Source organism: Lottia gigantea (assembly GCF_000327385.1).
Source record: "Lottia gigantea unplaced genomic scaffold LOTGIsca_8, whole genome shotgun sequence".
NCBI classification, from domain to species: domain Eukaryota; kingdom Metazoa; phylum Mollusca; class Gastropoda; family Lottiidae; genus Lottia; species Lottia gigantea.
In genome coordinates, this window is record NW_008710662.1 from 231,955 (window position 1) to 251,099 (window position 19,145).

Here is a 19,145-nt window from a genome sequence, read left to right on the forward strand (position 1 = left end):
AGTTTCTCGCATTACAATTCTTCATTTATTTGTTTCTTCGAAATTGATTGATCCATAATGATGAATAGTTCAGCCTCATTTAGAGCTCAACTTGAGAGTGTCACGTAAAGTAGGAGACTCCAATAAATAAGCCAAGTCAAGTAGACAAACTTAAACAAATATCAATTTGTGTCAAAAAGTATTTCACGACTTACGCCGACTCATTTCTAAAACAATATATTTATAACATTATTAATGCCACATCTTTAAACAATCATTCCGAACTGGAAATATGGACATGAGAATAAGTTCTACTTGTCTAACCTCAGTAGGAATGTAGACTGAAAATAAGTCATTTGGCTGATGATCGCATCGCGTGAAACTCCTGAGCAGCAACATGATTCAGGTTCTGTTTTAATATTTCTATATCGCTCATCAATTGATGTATTGTATCACTATGTTAACAATGAAAATATTTTATTATTGTATTTATGACATTTATGGATTCCATTTTCTAGGCATTGGAAATTGTGTATCTTCTACTTGCACCATTCTGACTTTAAGGCACTAGCCACGTCGGAATGATGAAAATAGAAGCTATCAGTAATTCAATGAGCATACAACGGATAGAAATCATCGAAACTATGAAATAAATTGCATCCACCGACTTGACAAATTAAACAGATAAACTTGCTTGTACTGGATTCAATTCTTTCATAGAAGTGAAATCACTCTATTTCCGTTTATGGTTGTCAGAGATAATGTCATGGTAACGACGTGATTTTTATGATCAAACTGTTTCTGTGGTGTTTCAATGATAATCGTAGTTTAAAAGGTAAATCGAAACATCTGCCTCAATTCCAATCTTTGTTGGCTGTGTAGATTTCAGCCGATAACTGTCAAAATATTTATCAGAGGATGGAAGCTGGAATAGAGGCAGTTGTTTCGGACTATTTAAAAGGAAATCATACAACTGCGAGGTCAAATTCAAATCTAAGGCTGGTAATTTGCTTAGAAAAAGATTTGACCTATTATGCAAATAATAACTCGATCAAAGAAACCTAAAATTATCGTTGGCGAAGCTGTATAATCATAGGAAATTGAAACGAATTCTGTTCTCAAAAAGACATTTACAATGATGTCATTAAACGCCTTTGAGGGTAATATGACAAAACGATTCAATTACCATGAAACAACTTGATTTAGACGGGCTTAATTCGTATTGCACTCTGTAGCGGGGGTCCTGTAAAGGAGCTCTCACACCATGACGATTATCATTTCAAAACGCAACTCACAACTCAGTTGCATGAGAGGTGCGTTCGAATTTATTCTTATTCACAAACATACGCAACTGGTGTGAGGGTCTCTGAACATTCAACGCCTGATCAATGGCAAGATATTTAATGGTCTTATCGGACTAATCCAAGTGACCATCCCCAATCTTTGTGTCCACCAGATATACAAACTTTTTTTTTTCTTTTTTACTCTCTATCTTGATCTGAAGGAGTTATTATTTAAATAGAGGTTCAATCGTCAGATGATTGAATATATCCATACCAATCAAATGTACTGTATTATACTGTATATAAGTTGACTGATATAATATTTAGTCGACAATGCTTGTAGTGAAAAGAGCCCTTGATTGGTCGAATGCTTTGATGATAGTTTGCCAGGCAAGGTAACACACGTTCGCTGGCATCTGTCAAAACCTTAAGGAGTAAATAGCGTGAGTTGCGATTTGTACTTTTGACCACTTTCATTATTCGCAACAATACGCCACTGCTAATCGCAATGGTGTGAGGGAACCTTCAAATAAAATACAATATATCATATTTAAGAACTTTATTGTAAATTTTACTTCAAAAACATTTTTTCTACAAAATTTTTTAAAATCAATAGCCGCACGGATATACATTCACATTTCCATGTTGGCGTATAAAAATTACCACCATACAATTTATTTCCTGGGATCACGGATTGCATGTGGAGTCTACCACATTAAATATCTAGGTCTGAAGTTACCCAGGTTGTTCTATATTAAAACAATAATGTAGTGTAGGGCGTATCTTAGACTAATTCTGATCATTCGATCGAAGACTATGTCTATAGGGAGTAAACTTGAGACAGATTTATTCCTGTACTATAGTAGTATATCCGATTTTAGATACAGCGGAACATATAAAGTCTCGACAAGATATTTCTATACATCTGATAATTTAAATGCTAGTCGACAATATCCAGTTACAAATTAATCCAGTCTAATACTATTGAGTACTCAAATTTTGTTTACGTAACTTTTCTACTATACCAAGTTATTTCAGACTAAGCAAGGTACACGCAATGTCTAATTTCATACGGAGACGAGACTTCCAAACTAATAAAAATGATAACGGATAAGTAATCTTGATATCCCCTTTAACTGGACACAACAAAGCCGTCATCTTCACTCTGTCTGGCTATTAATTACTTCATCTTATACCTTGACTGCAGTAGCCGCCATTTCTTATTGTAAATACAGCGTTTGGAGTCCTTGGCAGAAAGTCTGTGAACACAAAGTCATGATGTTTACTCTCTGTCTGTTGTGGCCTCTGATTGGCTGTATTCGCTGGCGTACAATCCAAACAAATGGCTGCATTCATGAAAATTTTCAAATAAAAATCATATAATCGTAGGATAATATTTGAAACTAGAACTGTTTGCAAATGAATTGCCGAAAGCTTTTTTTAAAAACTCATTCTTTGGCGCCATGGTCATCATTATTTCAAGAAATATGATAAAAAGTAATTCTCTTCAGACAAAAAGGCAAATTAAATCAATAAAGTTTTTTTAAAGTTTGATCTTGATCTAGTTCAGGTTGTCAATTACATTCATCTTTTATTAACTAAATCTTCGGAAAGAAACTATACATAAACATGTTATTGCATTATTCTTGTATTTTGTGATCTATTGTCCATTATTGAGTTTCAAAGAGAGGAACAACGGTGAATAAGTTGATTCTTACTGAACATATGTCAATCCGGTACTCTTTCTATAAGTTTTTTTTTGAAAAATTAAGTAGATTTTCTAGTCCAGCAGTACTATGATAAATAGACTGGATATTGATTTTTCAACTTTAATGTCCATATTCTATAACATTCTATATTTATTCAATATCTATACCTACTTTCTGAACCAAGACATATTTTTCTATTCTGCATTTTATCAGTGCTCACTTATTGACCAGAATACAATTATTGAAAAAATCGTAGACTCAGTCTAAGTTATAGACCCATTTCACCAAACTGTGACCATCTGGAATTGTACTAGGCCGTTGTCAGTAATCGTGGGGAAAACTAGAAAAAAAATCTCAAATTGCAAACTTAAAAACAGACGACCTTATACCTCGAGATATGCGACCATATTGCGTACTTACGTGTTTGCTGCGTTTTTGTCACGTTTGTACTGCGCTTTTCGACCACACAAGGAGATGTTACAGCGCTCGACTGTTGACATTCTCGATCACTCGATATTACCTGAGTTTTTATCCTAAAAGTGGGAATCATGGGGAGAAAAGTGCATTTCACTATTTATTTTAACATTGATTAGGATAATGAAGACGGGCAACTATGCATTAGGAAAATTATGCTGCGACAGCAGCATTAGCTGCCGAAAGTCTTTCACGTACAAGACCTGTTGTAGCATACGGGGCTTCGAGTTATTGTCCCATCCAAACGCTAATATTCTTTTTCCATGTTCGACCTACATCACTGACAAGGTACGAAGGCATGTCGAATTATTACGGGATTGAAACCTTGAATAAATAGCGAGCTAACATTAACTCGCAGAGCCATTTTTATTTTAATGCCAAAATCTAAAATATATTTGATTGAGATTTCCCACAAATATCATAATATATCTCATTAATTACAGATGGAACATTTGAAGCTGCCTTAAATAGCAGAAAATATTACCTTAATGCGCTATTACAGATTCAAGCTTATAAGATCAATATGAATTTGTGAAAGTCAACCTGTCTTAGCACATTTTTGTCATGCTAGTTCAACTATATATATGTCACGTCTTAGTTAACTATATACCCACTAGGATAAGAAAAGCGACACTTTTTAATACTTATTTAAACGAAATTTCTATTGTAATTTGAAATGAAATAACTAATATTCTTAGACAATAAGACAATCTTCTGTCAACTAACATGGATATATCAGCACATTTACACAAGAAATAACAGTTTTGTTCACCTTGATGTCTACAAGAATAATTATTAAGGTTGCTTATTAAAACATTATTATATGCCAATATAGTGTCATTTTATATGATATTTGCCGAATTGTTTCTCGGCGTATTGACGTGTCCGGCCTGTTTACTGACGTGTGTGACGTGTATACTGACGGGTGTGGCGTGTTTACCGACGTGTGACGGAGATCTTACTCCATTTGCCAGCAAACAATATGAATACAAGCAGTCGTAACAAAGTACATTGCCAGCAGTGTGCCAATATTAAGCCTTCAGACGTAATGTTCTGGCATGGAAAAAGCGCCTAGCAAATATAATAATAATATTTATTCAAGTACTATGGGTATGGAATGTCAAGAAAACTGGCAACTGTCCACACAGTGAAACATGTCTTCTATCCTCTTTTCTTCAGCATTAAAATTTAACAAAACCCAGAACAAAGTTACATTTTCAGCTTGAAGATGAGATATAAAATACGTTGCATTAAATGTAACAATAATTGTCAACAAATGTGCAAGGATAGGGGATTTAAAACAATTTTTTATTCTATACCTCACTTTGGAATTGCATTCTTTTCACAGATTGGCTAGTTAATTATGTAAATTTCTTTTGGATGACAATAGCAAATGAGATACAAGCTGAGCTGGAAAATCATGAACAATCGAACTTCCTCGATCTTTGTTGATGGTCTCCTTCCATGATTAAAGACACTTACAGCATGTTTTATGAGAATTTAATGGCTCAAGGACGACCTGTTGTTGACGTGTATTTAATGATGCAAGATATCCATATCATATCATTTCAACCTAGCGACTAGAAATGTAGAATCAATCAATTTATATAATAAATGCTATTCTTAGATTAACATTACATTTGAAGCTGAAATTTTAAAGTACACTACCTCCCAAAATGGACATGCAAATTTGAAGTCCCAAATTTGATCAAGTGTGTGTATTCACCAGAAGGACTTACCAGGTACTATGACTAAAGAATAAAATCTCAATATAAGACGATATATCTATTAAACTAAGAAATTACTGAAACACAATTCTAAGCATGTTTCCAAATTACTTAGTTTAATGCAATATTACTTACTTTGGATGGATGCACTATATTATAGAGTGATTCTGTGATACAATTTTGACACCAGGTAAGTCTGCTGATGAACTAATTTTAACCACGTTTAAAAATTTGAATATTTTGTCATCCTAAGATGTAGCATACCTATACAGCAACATATGTAATACACAAAAATATCATCTATGAGTAGTATCATGTCGCAACTGAAACGACGCCCGTTAATTGAACGCCTTTCTGCGGTCAATTCGATGGATGTATCAAAGCAGTGACTTTTTGTGACCAATGAGGGAAATTCTGCCAGGACAGGCAGTAGCCTAATATTGTTCAAATTCCATAGCATAATATGCTGCAGTGAAGTGTAGCACCCGAACGACTTTTTCTTGTCAGACCCTACTAGCATGCCGATATTTGGTTGAAAAAGGAAAATAATTTCTTAGCTTTTGTTAAGTCGAAGCATGTATATATAGAAGCTAGTGCAGCCCAGTAGGTTCTGTCTAGTTGGGTAACTTTGACACGTCATCAAGTTTCTGTGCGAACAGTTCACACCAAATATCAAGCAGAAATCTAATTAAAAGAGGAAACTAATTTGGACAATTATACATGCAACATGTTAACTGTAAATAATTGGTGTTAAATAATTAGTTAAACAATATAACATAACACCAAAACCAATAATTACTTCTTCATTATCCTAAAGAGTAATACATTCGATCTCGACATGAAACACTCGAACTTTTCAACCCCTCCTCTCTCTATACTCATGATGCATGGCCTGACACGACAGACGCGTAACATGTTATTTAAACCAAGGTTTGTGCACCTTCATTATCCCTCAACAATTAGACATTGTCTATCTTCATTACTCCAAAATGGAGTAGAAGAATAAGGTGTAAAACGTTGTTTCATTTTATTTTCTAACCCAAGGTTGACGAATATATCAGCCGATATATTAGACTGAATTGATGTTATATTGATAAAAGGTTGTCAAGTTAGTGTTGGAGTTGTCAGGGGTATTACATTTATTATTAATGTTCCACAAGGCAATAGTGTCACTTATTACAATAACTGTTCATGTGTTATGAGATACCGAAAGTTGAAACAGCATTTTGTAAGTGCATATAAGTACAAATCAATCAGTGATCATTGCTATCTTGACACATATAAAAATCACTTTAAATCAAGCCGAAATACTCGAGTGATCGCTGTCCAAATTCAACAAGTTACACCAGAACCATTTGAGTTTTCGCACTTTGCTGTGAAAGTGGCATTTTCTTCTCATAAAAAGGAACAATGTTTCCATAACATATTGTACTCCATTTCTTACGATCCTATATGTGATATTTTCACACATTTTCGTCATAAATAGAAGTAAGAAACTACAAAATATGTATTTATTCGAAAGCTACATTCAAACGACCCGAGTAAAGCCACTGAAGCAATCTGGTGTTTACTAATCACGGAGGAAAAGGGTTAAAACGTTACAGAAATATTTAGGATTCATTGTACCCTTTTTAAATTTTCTAAATCCCCTCATCCATCAGCATGATATTATAAAAATCTTTTAATTTTTAATTCCCACAAGGTCTATCAGGTACCCTTTAGGTGTTGGGAAAAGGCCGCTATAGGGTTTGGGGTTTATAATAAGTGCTCTTGTGCATTATAACTCAGCTGCGCCAAGCCAACCAGCATTTTCAATATGAGAGATGATTCAACGATATCCATAATAACATTATTTCTATTATAAATTTAGATGGCGGTTTGGTGAAGTCACTTGCAGATGGTACGCATTCAATGGTATGTTCTTCGGATTAGCAAGTATCGGATGTTTAGCTTCCATTGGTTTAGACAGATACATGCTGACTTGTCGCTATCATAAATGTAAGTTCCAACTTTTCTTCGCAGTTTAGGTGTACTTTGTAGTATATTTGGGTCACTGATAGGAGTCTGTGATTCTTTCAATTCCTCTTAAACTAAACTTTATTACGTGACTATCGCAAATGCCTGCGGATATGTGAGGACGACATAAATCTTAGTTTTAGTGGAATAGCAATAACTGATACACATTAACAGTTCAGAAAATCGCTTTACAATCCATTTAATTCGCAGCTACATTCTGTCCATAAATACCACGAATAATCGCATGGTTAAAATTGGTTACAGGTTTAGTGGTTAACTTCAATTGCATAATGTCAGCATGAATAATACTCTCTAATTTGAGGTGCAAAAAACTTACATTTCAAGTTTTTTAAAGAAACGTGTGACGAATTCTATTATTGTGTATCTGTTTTTTCATCATCAAAGATTCTAATGAATGCTATTTTTTGGTTCTTTTCGTTTATTTAGCGAAGCCCACGTAGTTAATGAGATTTTATATTAAAATTTGAAACATTATTTGCTTTTCATATGTTTTGTATGTATTGTGATTACCCATTGTCATAAACAATACAAGTTCAGAACTGTAAAGACTACATGACAAATGAAAGTCTGGCCATTCAGTCATTCAGCTAACTAATATTGACAAACTAACGCTTGGAGGCACCTGGGTACCATTGACGGTGCCATTTAAACCGTCTCTGAAATATGGGATGACCTTAATAGATATTCCACGGTTTGTACAATCTTGGGCTATAAAAGGGTTTGCAAAGAGGTTGTATAAGTTACATGTGTTTTGGGGACAATTTGCACCATTCCAATTTCCATTTTAATCTTTGGTTCCCGTAATTCCACGACAACTAAGTGTTAAACGAAACATCACAATTCTCAAGGGCCTTAAGTGAAAATCGTCTTTTCTGATAAGAAACAGAAACAACAAACGTCTGATTGAAAATGGGAATGGTGCAACTTGGTGCTATCAGTGTCCACATTTTTAAAAATTCTTACCGATACGTATAATTTCTTTAGAAAACCTCTTTACAATCCCTTTAAGCTTGGGTTACCTGCATTTCGTGTTACTTGTAAGGATTGAAATATTTTGTCATTCCAGTCACAGGCTTTTTATATAGCTGATGCATTAGAAACCATTCTGGCACCATCCGACAAGAGGAAAATGCTTATGAAGAAACGATAGACATTATAGATTGATAGATATTATCAGCTCACATCAGATTACCTTAGTTTAACCATATTCGAACTTGTTTATTATTGTCTATTTCAGATTTAGAGTTGGAAACTAAACATTATGTGGGTTTATCTCTTGCGGTGTGGCTCAATGCCTTATTTTGGGCTGTAATGCCATTATTAGGCTGGTCACAGTAAGTATCATACGACATTGTCAGAGTAAGATCATACTTAACTACGTGTCTGATATATTAGCCAGAATCAGATCACAAACTCTGTTGACCGACATGTAAAAGGCGGAGTCAACCGAATTCTTTTTTCAAACGTCTCATATCTTTCCTAACAGTTTGCATCGAAAGAATGTTTTCAACGCTTAAGAAAGTTGCAAATTGTGCTTGTGAATTGACAGATAGTCATGGCCAATGGAACGGAGTGGAAATCGATTGTTGGCGATTTTCTTTCCATAGGCATCACCATCTTGTATAGAGATTTAATTTTTTTTTAGATTTTTGTTTCGCAACCAATGAGAATTACATGTATTTGAGGAAGGCTTAGTTCAAATATTTATAATTCGCCCGATATTTTTGGCTTAGATATTTAGATGTCTGTCAACATGAACTATTTTTTGGTATCTGTTATTTTCTTCGTAAGAACGACACGTAGTTTCGTATGAATAAGTGATGTTTTTATGTTCTTACGCACTAGTGTCATGACAAACGCCTTATCCTAAAGGAGATTTTTTTCTGAATCTTAATAACGAGACTGTCCCTTGATACTCTGTTTCTTAATCATTGACTCATATTACGAAGTCTCTTTATTCCCTCGTTAAATATTATTTTTAAAGCTGTACTGGAAGTCTTAAGTACACAAAAATATGTTTTTACGCTAACAAGTATTTAACTTCTAATAACATTGATATTGGCTTCGAGATAGAATTGTTATTACAATATTAAAACTGTCAATAATACAATTTTAATCAGATATTAACAACGCTTCACAAGAATTGTATTTAACTCATCGAAAGATAAGCTACCACGTAGACTGAAATCTTGACATTAACCACGTGTTTGACTCATCGGATGTGAGCTACGACGTAGGCTGAAATCGTGGTAGGTGCACGATGATCTGATGTCATTAAGTTTTATTAACTGAAACAGTTGGCGTTTTGAACTTAATGGTAAAAAATTGTCACCAGTGGAAAACAAAAAAATATGTTTAAGAGGAGTTCCTGTTACAGTTTTTTTTTAATTTCTTTTCATTGGCATCACAATTATATTTTTTTTTATGTCTATATCACATAATTGGCTGTTTTAAAATATATAAGATTCTTGAAAGATAATTATAGAAATTCTGGTTTCTCGGAATATTTTAAGAAGTATTTCTGTATGGTTTCATTGTTAGGTAGCGACAATGACGCAAGGTTATTATTATGACCTATAACTTTCCGATGTTTGCTAATAAGGACAAAGATAGAATAGATTCGTTGTCACCTTTTTAGCGTTCATTCATTTATAATTAAATCACGATTCCGTTTACACGGTATCACGCAATTTGATTGGATAACAGCGGTCACGTGAATTCGGTTTATATCTGTGTAAACGGAATGTAAATATAAGCTCCGCCGGACTGCTTTTATCAGTGATTTGATTGACGTGGCCACTACACAGCGTCGATGTCTTTTCTTCGAACGTCACCAGAGCCGAAATCTGCACTTCACTGAATGATTACGGTATTTTCCAAATTCCCTCCATTCTCCAAATATCAACAAAATTATGATTTTTGGATTTATTTCGAACTCGGCTGTCAATAATTGAACTTAAAATGTGGCCGCTAATTCAACTTTCAAGCAGTAGCAATAAATAGGTGACCCACTTATTGCTGATTGGCTGTTCTCTTGGACGTCTCTATTGTTAGTATGGTGCAGAAAGTATGACGTAAAACTCCATTCATTTCATTTCATTTCTATTGTTAGTATCAGTTCAGCTATGCGGATTTATACAGTGTACACAGGTTTTTTCTGTTTATACATCGATAAACTGAAAAAATGTTCAGGTCATTCCTTAAGTATATGAACCTGTATACGGATGATTAAGATGACAATGCAATTCGAAATCACCTTCATCCATCATTTTTGGCATATATTATAACTAAAGAGAACGCATTGCCACCATACAAACGATTCACGATCTGAAATACTCGATGGTACTACTCTTTGGAGGAGTCCACTACTATGCTACCTTTACTTCCGATTTTGCTATTCCTTTTGACAAGACTTTTGATTGACGGAATTGTTTTGCTTGTAAGGAAATTTATCACCAGTTTCTAACTACCACATCTAAATCAAGACAGTATCTAAAATTTTTTTAGTTCTATTAAAGTTTTCTTGAAACATTCAAATGATTTTTTTAATTTTTCAGATACACGATAGATTCCTCAGCAATAGCATGTTTACTAGATTTATCCAGACCGGAAATTGGATTAATTCTATATATATTAGCTATTTTCATATTTTGTTTTGTTATACCATTGACAATAGTTGGTATCACATATTATAAAGCCTGGATGAAGATTCTAGAAATTGGCGATGGCGGAGCACAAGAAAATATAGAATGGACCAACCATAAACAAATAACCAAGGTGAGAATCTAGTGTCTGTATAACTAGAACCGCTTCAAGTATTTGTTTTCAATATGAATATGAACTTGAATCGCTCCGTTTAGTGACTTTCTTGCTGTCCTGATGGGAGCGGCGGTGTCTCAATGCGTTAACGTTGACAGCGTAAAGTGGTCTCTTGCAACTATTAAAACTAAACCTGATTTAACAAAATGTCGCCTGGTATTAACATTTCAAGATTCTCGACTAGACTGAAATTATGTGTTCGTAATGTTAAGAGATATTCGTCACAACCATTAAACCAAGACTCCTTTTGTCTGCTATGCGCTGGCGTATACGCAGCCGTATGCCAGCGAACTTTTCTGGAAATAACCTGACAACATACTTGCTAATTTAAGATCCGAGCGATTTTTTCATGCTTATAGATACGTACTACGCAAGTGCAACAGACAATAGTCTCGGCCTAACGGAATGAATTTGTGTGCATTCTGTTGTCAAAAATCACTTCACCTTTGTAGGAACGTAGTTGACAAAAAAAATAATTTAGACATTCATGCATACTTAAATGTATAATATTCTAGACATTCCGACTTGTAAATTGCCAAGAACGCCGATAACTACATTCAATAAATCAAAAACCATTAGCACATATAATCTTCAAAAATCACATTTCAAATTTATTACCATATATGCCAGATATACCCGCTTTAACATGATTTAATTGCAACTAAAAGCTTATCAACAATCAATCTGTGAATGATATACCACGTATTGCCATGGGAAGGTGATTACGATGTCTGGTTATTTTTAATCAGCGTTTCTGCTTACTGTTGATATTTTTATACTCGATATTTCTGTTTATCATACCCAAGGATAGATGTAACCCTAGGGACAACCAAACCAAAGGAAAATTTATTTTGAATAAAATAACCGACATCATTAAACATGTTTTTGTATCACGGAAGTTTGTATATGCAAGAATGCAAATAGTCTAATGGTGTCAAGGTAATAAACGGAGTTCGTTATAAAGTTGACATTGTGAAGATGGTCATATCCTTGATCTTTTTAAATGCCAGACAGCTTAATGAAAATATTTGATTTAAGGACGGCCTTTTCTTCAGAAGAATCAATTGTTGAATTTACGGTGATCATGTTATCTAATAATTGCTTTCCCAATCACACAGTATTATTTACGTCTGAGAACATGTGTCAGACATGATATATAACCCATTGACACGATTTGTCAATCGAATTGGCTCATGTTACCACCAGAGTAGTTCTATGCCGTTTTAATTAGGGTTAAAAATAAATACCAGGTTGTTTTGAAATTCAAAGAGACCACGTCTTTATGCGACAATTTCAATCGACTTTCAATCAGTAGAGCTTATAGCAGATCATTTTACATATACACAGAAACGGTTATATTCATCTTCACGATGGTCAAGGTATAGGTGAAATTGTAGTAACTTGATCGTAGTGAAGATGGAACAATGTAAGACAGCTCATAGTTCTTATCGACGTCTTCGAATACAAAAATTACACAAACTTATTCAATTCAAAAACGGGAAACAAGTATCTTTTCCTGAAAGAGCAAGAAGAAGCTCGTGCAACTGAAAGACCTATGTTTATTTGAATCACAAGGTAAATTCTTCTAAATATTACATTGTATATTTTCAGATGTCTGTGGTAGTTGTTGTAATGTTTTGTTTTACGTGGTCACCTTATGCCATGGTACATCTATATTGTATATTTCGAACAACTCGTCACATACCTCCAGCGTTAAGTATTGTGCCAGCATTATTAGCTAAATCGTCAGCTGTATATAACCCTTACATTTATGCCATAGTTAACAAACGATTTCGACTTGCCTTAAAGAAAATGTGTGGTTGTATTTGTACCAGAAATGACAGACAGGCCCTTCAGATTCACAATCTGTGTTGATGGATCAAACTTATGCATTCAAATGGAACTGGTTGTGCTTTTTTTGCGGTGCCTATGGATACAGTGTCTTCACTATGTGACAAACTTTGTTCATCGAAAAGTGTTAGGTTGTGATTTTATTACAGGAATATACTGAATGTACCATGCCGTCAGTGTTTATAAAGATGAATGACATCGAGTGCAAGAAATTAAAATAAAAGTAACGTTTTATTTATAAATGTATTTATACAATCATCTGCACTCTTACAGTCGTATTCCATTCAAATATCAAAAATGAAATGATTTTTTATTGTAACAATCTATTTTCATTTTCATCTACTTATATTTGTCCATATTTGACATTCCTTGTTCTTGGTTTTTCAAAAAGCTCAAGCTTTCGTGTGGAAATAATGAATTTCTTGACAGACACCTCCCGCATACAGCGAAACTTCAGATTCCGAAAACCCAAGTATAACAAACAGTATAACATAAGGAAGTGACATCAACTACGAATTTTTTATCAGATTCTACTAGATCCAGGTAACCCACATTCTGTCGCAAGATACATCCATCCATGCTAGTGTATCAGTCTTTTCTAAAGGGACCTGTAAAAAAACCGCCGAGCACCATATACCATCAACGCCACTTTGACAATTTCTGCTTAAAGTAGGTTGTCATTAATTATCATCTGGCTTTAAAAAATATCAAGGGAAGTTTCTTTCAATAATATTTGAATATAAGAACATAGTCCTTGAAGCTGATCATTTTTACAAGTTTAATGTAGCACAAATCAAACTACAAGACCAACATGAAAGTTTCCTTTCTAAATCTTAATGTCAAAAACTCTTGACCTAATCATTGCGGATCATGTTTTAAGGAGCTTTTGCTAGATTGAATTTGAAATACCAATTATCTTGAGAAGGTTTTTTCAGTTTTCTGATGATATCAGCTTAGATTATCATACAGCAATGTACTTTCTCGAAGTAAATTTAAATCAATATGACCTACTAGTGACATTCCCGTCATTTTGCCCTAGTAAAGTAATGAACAGTAAGACATTTCATATGCTTTCTGCTACTGACACAAGCAAGCGGAAACATTCTGTAATATTCAACTCACACTGAATAGCAACCCAGACTGTTATTAATTTAGAAATCAGCTAATGTAATCATGATATTAAAGTTTTTAACATGGACGTGAATGTAAACCCAAAGCGACAATATCATTTCTAAGATAAGATGGAATGGAATATATTTGCTCTTTAACAATCGAATATTGGAATCAATAAAGTCTATGACGAATATTTACTCAACTGACGGTCCAATATCTGCAACACGGAAGTAACATTTGGGAATAGGGGTTTATAAAGCAACGTTTAAAGTGCATATCAGATGCTGCTATATACTTGATTTGAAATGTTATTAAGAGCGGAAATGGAAGAGACTGATTCCTTTGTGTTCGATATTCTAGACTCGAGATTTGAAGCTGATTATTTGCAAATTCCCTGGTGGTTTGGGGCATGGTAATTTGGTGTTTATGTGTTTTGTACAAAGTATTTAAGGCCTAGTGAATTTGCAATTAGTAACGTCGTTACACTTAAGCCAAAGTCAATTGGGAAAACCGTGTCTCATCATTTTCTTAGGCGTATTGATAAGAACACTTTACACTGATGACGTTGATGACAGAACTGATTGTCTATCAATAAAAAAGACTCTATTATCATTGTCGACACAATAAGTTAATGAGCTATTGTATCTTTAAAAGTACAATATCTGAATGTAGAACATGTTCATAATAAGGCTCATCACAGACAACAATATGAAGCCAAACTGCATTATACTGACTATGTCACAAAAGTATTACAGTCACATGAATTATGTCACAAAGATAATAGTATCACAAAGGTAACGATTTAATGAATAAGTTACAAAGATAATGGTTTGATAAATATGTTGCAAAAATAACAGTTTATTTAATATGTCATAAAGGTAATGATTTCATGAAAATGTCACAAAGGTAAAAGATGAATGAATATCTCACAAAGTCTATCAATAATTAGACTCTATTATTATTGCAGTCACAATAAGTTAATGAGCTATTATATCTAATAAAGTACAGTATCTGAATGTAAAACATAATATTATTTATAATAAGGCTACAGAGACAACAATATGTAGCCAAACTGAAAATGTCGCAAAAGTGAGGGTTAAACGACTATGTCACAAATCAAACCGTTTAATGAATAGGTCACATAGGTTTGTGTTAACTGAATATGTCACAAAGGTAATGGTTTAATTGTTCATCCTTCTCACCCCTGGAGCAATCACCTTGACCTTTCACACCCCCCAAAATTTGATTCATCCACATTTCCAGCATGTGATGATGTGGGGTGCTCTCTGATTCAAAATAAATTCTTCTCCTACACCAATTGGTCACAACTCTGACACCCTAGTCCCACATCCCCAGGGGGTGAAAACACTCTAGGTTGGTGACCGGGGAAGTAAAAATAAAGATTTGATTAATAGGTCACAAAGGGTTTAGTAAATATGTCACAATGGTAAAGGTTTAATGAACATGTCACAAAGGTAAGAGTTTAATAAATATGTTACAATGGTAAGGGCTTAAAGAATATGTCACAATGGTAAGGGCTTAAAGAATATTTCACAGTAAGGGTTTAATGAACCTGTCACAAGGGTAAAGATTAATTGAATATGTCACAAAGGCTATGGTCTAATGATTATATCCCAATGGTTTAATAGAGGTTTAATAAGCATTTCGAAAAGGTAAGGGTTTAATAAAACAGGTCACAAAGATATGGATTAAACGAACATGTCTATGTAAGGCTTTAATCAATATGTCACAAGGTAAGGGTTTATAAATATGTCATAAAGTAAGGGTTTAATGAACATATCACAATGGCTATGGCTTAATGATTATGTCAAAAAAGTAAAGGTTTACTGAATATATCACATTAATAATGATCGAAATCAAAGGTTAGAATTTCAGGGCTTGTTTGCCATTATCTCCATGATATCCTTTACAATCTTTTCATTGCATCATAGTGATTTTACGTCTTATTACGTCTGTAATCCCTATTTGCGAACGCTTTATCTGGTCAACTTTTTTGCTGGAAGAAGAGGAACCAAATACATATTGAGACATCAGCGATGAACCGGTCATCATGGTATTTCATCGTCAAGAAGCAGAAAAATAATGGGATATATTTGCTTTCCCATGTACTGAAGGTTTAACGTCAGTAATTTTAGAAAAAAAGAACCAAGGGCAGAAAGGTGACAAGAGAAAAAATTCTCAGAGTGTTAATAAAATTCTCATTTACATTTAACCCTTCAGACACATAATTTAATTACATTCACTGAAGAAGCATAAAAAATCTCAATTAATTAATTATCTCTCACAATTCAAGGAAGTAATCGTGATGTCTCGAGATCACCTCATCCTGAAAATTTAAATTATCTGGCTTACTAGCTAGGTGCTAATTGTACTTGTAACGATTTTCTTTTAGTTTAAATGACCTTGATCCTCTGCTGATGTGTGAATGTCAAGGAATCGGCCGTAAGACCATTAAGGTTCTATCTGACATACATTAACAAAAAATTGAACAGTCTCTGGTATATGTCTTTATTGACAGAAAAACTACATATTGTTTGATTGGGCGTCAGGAATCTCTATCTGGTGTAGAAATCAAAGCTAGGTTCTGATTCTACAATAAATATGTCAAGCACAAAAGATCCGAACCGCAAAAGTTGATCTGAAATCAAACAGCTTACTAGCAAAACATTGGTAACACCAAATGAACGTTTCACAGGCGAAAGTTTATTAAGTAACGATCAAGATGTCATTCGTAGTGTACAAAACTGGACTCAAGTATCTTACGCCATGAATTGCCCAAGTACATATCGAATCGGCGAGATTACGGGAAGAAGAAAATAATGTGGAATTTTATCAGATGGGATAATGATGGGTTTTCCTTTACATTTTCAGAGACTGTAGTTTGGTATTTCAAAGTTATCTCGGATGAGCGGGATTTGCCTCTCATGAAGTGTTCACTTGCTGTTGACTTGACTGTTGCCAAAACCCGATTTTTCATGCAATAGTTTTGATGCTAAGTATAGTTATGATATCGTCGATGAGTTCAAGGACAAGGACAATGGAATTAGTTCGTAGTATGCCTTTGGCATATTATTTTGTAACTGCGAAGTATTTCAAAGCATGCATGACCTGCTAATTCAAGAAAGAAGGCATTATAAACAAATAGGATTATTTCCAGATATTAAGAAGTAAATTTCTTCCATATGAAGTACTGATAACAAAAGAAATACTACGTGTCTGAGATTAGATTAAGAACTTGTTGGCGCTATCTGAAAGTATGATCAAGTCAAAACGGTCCACACAGAGTTAAATACTATGAACGGGACCTACTAATGATAATGCATGTGCTATCTCTTCAGGGATTTTTTTTACCTAGAACTTAAATACTTTATCTTTTATCAAATACATAATCCACTAGAATAGCCGTGAAATATGCTTGCTTTATGGTGAATCTCTGCTACTTGTCAATGGCTCAACTACAAAAGGGACAGGCTGAAAGAAGTCTACAGGCCCCTACAGGACTGGTGGGGAGCATATTTTTTTTAAAAGCTCGTCTTGCTTCATTTCCATCAAGGATATGAGTCTGCTTCTAACACAACAAACTTGTGTCGTAATGTAACTAGAAACAGTCCCCACACAAAAGGATAATACATTACTTCGGATCAAACAGAATTATCATAACAATCATCACAAATAATTTCTAATGCATCAACAGATAAACAAAATAGTATAACATAACAAAGTGATGTAGTGGTCCTTTTATAACAAATTGTGTAGATCTTTATATTCTTCATCATTTTTTCATTAGATGTTTGATTCTCTCTATTCTATCATGGACGACAAAAAAATACAATTTCTCAACTTTCATTATATTTTCAACTTCTCGCTCACCAACTGTTTTTAGGACTCTATATTTTTAACAATATATAAATTTCTCTTAATGAATATAAAATATTAAGTTCTGAAGTCAATATACACTATTGGGCGGAAAATGGACATACAGGTTGTTTAAACAACAACAAATTGTGCGCATTAAATAGATTATTTACATGTTTTCACATTTCAAATAGTTCATTGATCTCTGGTCGGATTCCGTATTGAATTATCACCCTCTGATTATTCACAGCTTCATGACGATTCTCTATCAATATCTACAATAAAGTTCAATCGTTGTACCCCGGTAGATTTCATTTGGGGATATCTGACTAATTCACAAGAAAGCGCCGCGAAATATTAGAATCGTTGTTTATATCAATTTTATGTACAATGCTGATACAGAAAGGTTGGTAATTGTCTTTTAAATGTACAATATGAACTACAGCAACAAAAAAGTAAGAAATGCCCAAAGCAATTTTTTACCAAGGGCCTTTTTGTCACAATCATTAAAATGTTACAGAAAAATACAGCTAAATCTAATTGGTATAGATATGTCTGCTCTGATCGTATTAACCAATTGTATTTTGTACAGATATTCAAATTGTAAATTAAGAAAATTGTAGGCCTATGATTTCTGAAATAGAAGACGCTCTTTTCGATATTTCTGGCATCATCATTCATAACAGATCACAGAGAAACACCGTATACTCCATAATATTAATTGTAATGATTCATCATTAAAGCAATTCATATCCTGTTGCACACGAGACGCGTATCATTACAATAGACTGCACAGTTAGATGTATATTATTCAATAGCGGTAAGATAAAATAAACATATTATGTGGTGAAATTTGATGATACCAAACATTATTCAATTAATGTCTACCAATTAGTTAATGATGTTATATGAACTGCTTGCTATTAGTGTGCGTTACATGACTCTTAGCAATAAAAAGTGGTATTAGTTGTTGAAAGCTTGATTTTAAGCTTGTGCACATCTTGTTACAAATCACTTGAGATAATAATACTTAACGATGAAGTGATTACCGCGAACATCGTACGATGGCCACACCTGGTTCGGACCTATTTTAAAAAATATATTTATAACACATCAATTAAAATCGTGTACATGCAATTGAAAATCTATTCTACAGGAGCAACTTTAGAACTAACTGTTAAGACATTAGGTTTTTGATTATTTAACGGCAGATCTTTCGGAACACGCGTGGTCATTGTAGCTGGCGCGAGATTCTGTTTCTCCGACGATACTTTATA

At 33.9% G+C, this 19,145-nt stretch overlaps 1 protein-coding gene across 1 annotated transcript; it reads left to right on the plus strand.

Moving 5' to 3' along the window:
• Positions 1-6,010: 6,010 nt before the first annotated feature.
• LOTGIDRAFT_155231 (hypothetical protein) lies at positions 6,011-12,903 on the plus strand (the record flags this gene model as incomplete). The annotated part of the gene is made up of 5 exons (XM_009066810.1): positions 6,011-6,102; positions 7,043-7,170; positions 8,447-8,543; positions 10,767-10,986; positions 12,640-12,903. 5 exons carry the CDS (start codon positions 6,011-6,013, stop codon positions 12,901-12,903), a joined length of 801 nt encoding a protein of 266 aa, XP_009065058.1.
• Between the last annotated feature and the right edge of the window lie 6,242 nt (positions 12,904-19,145).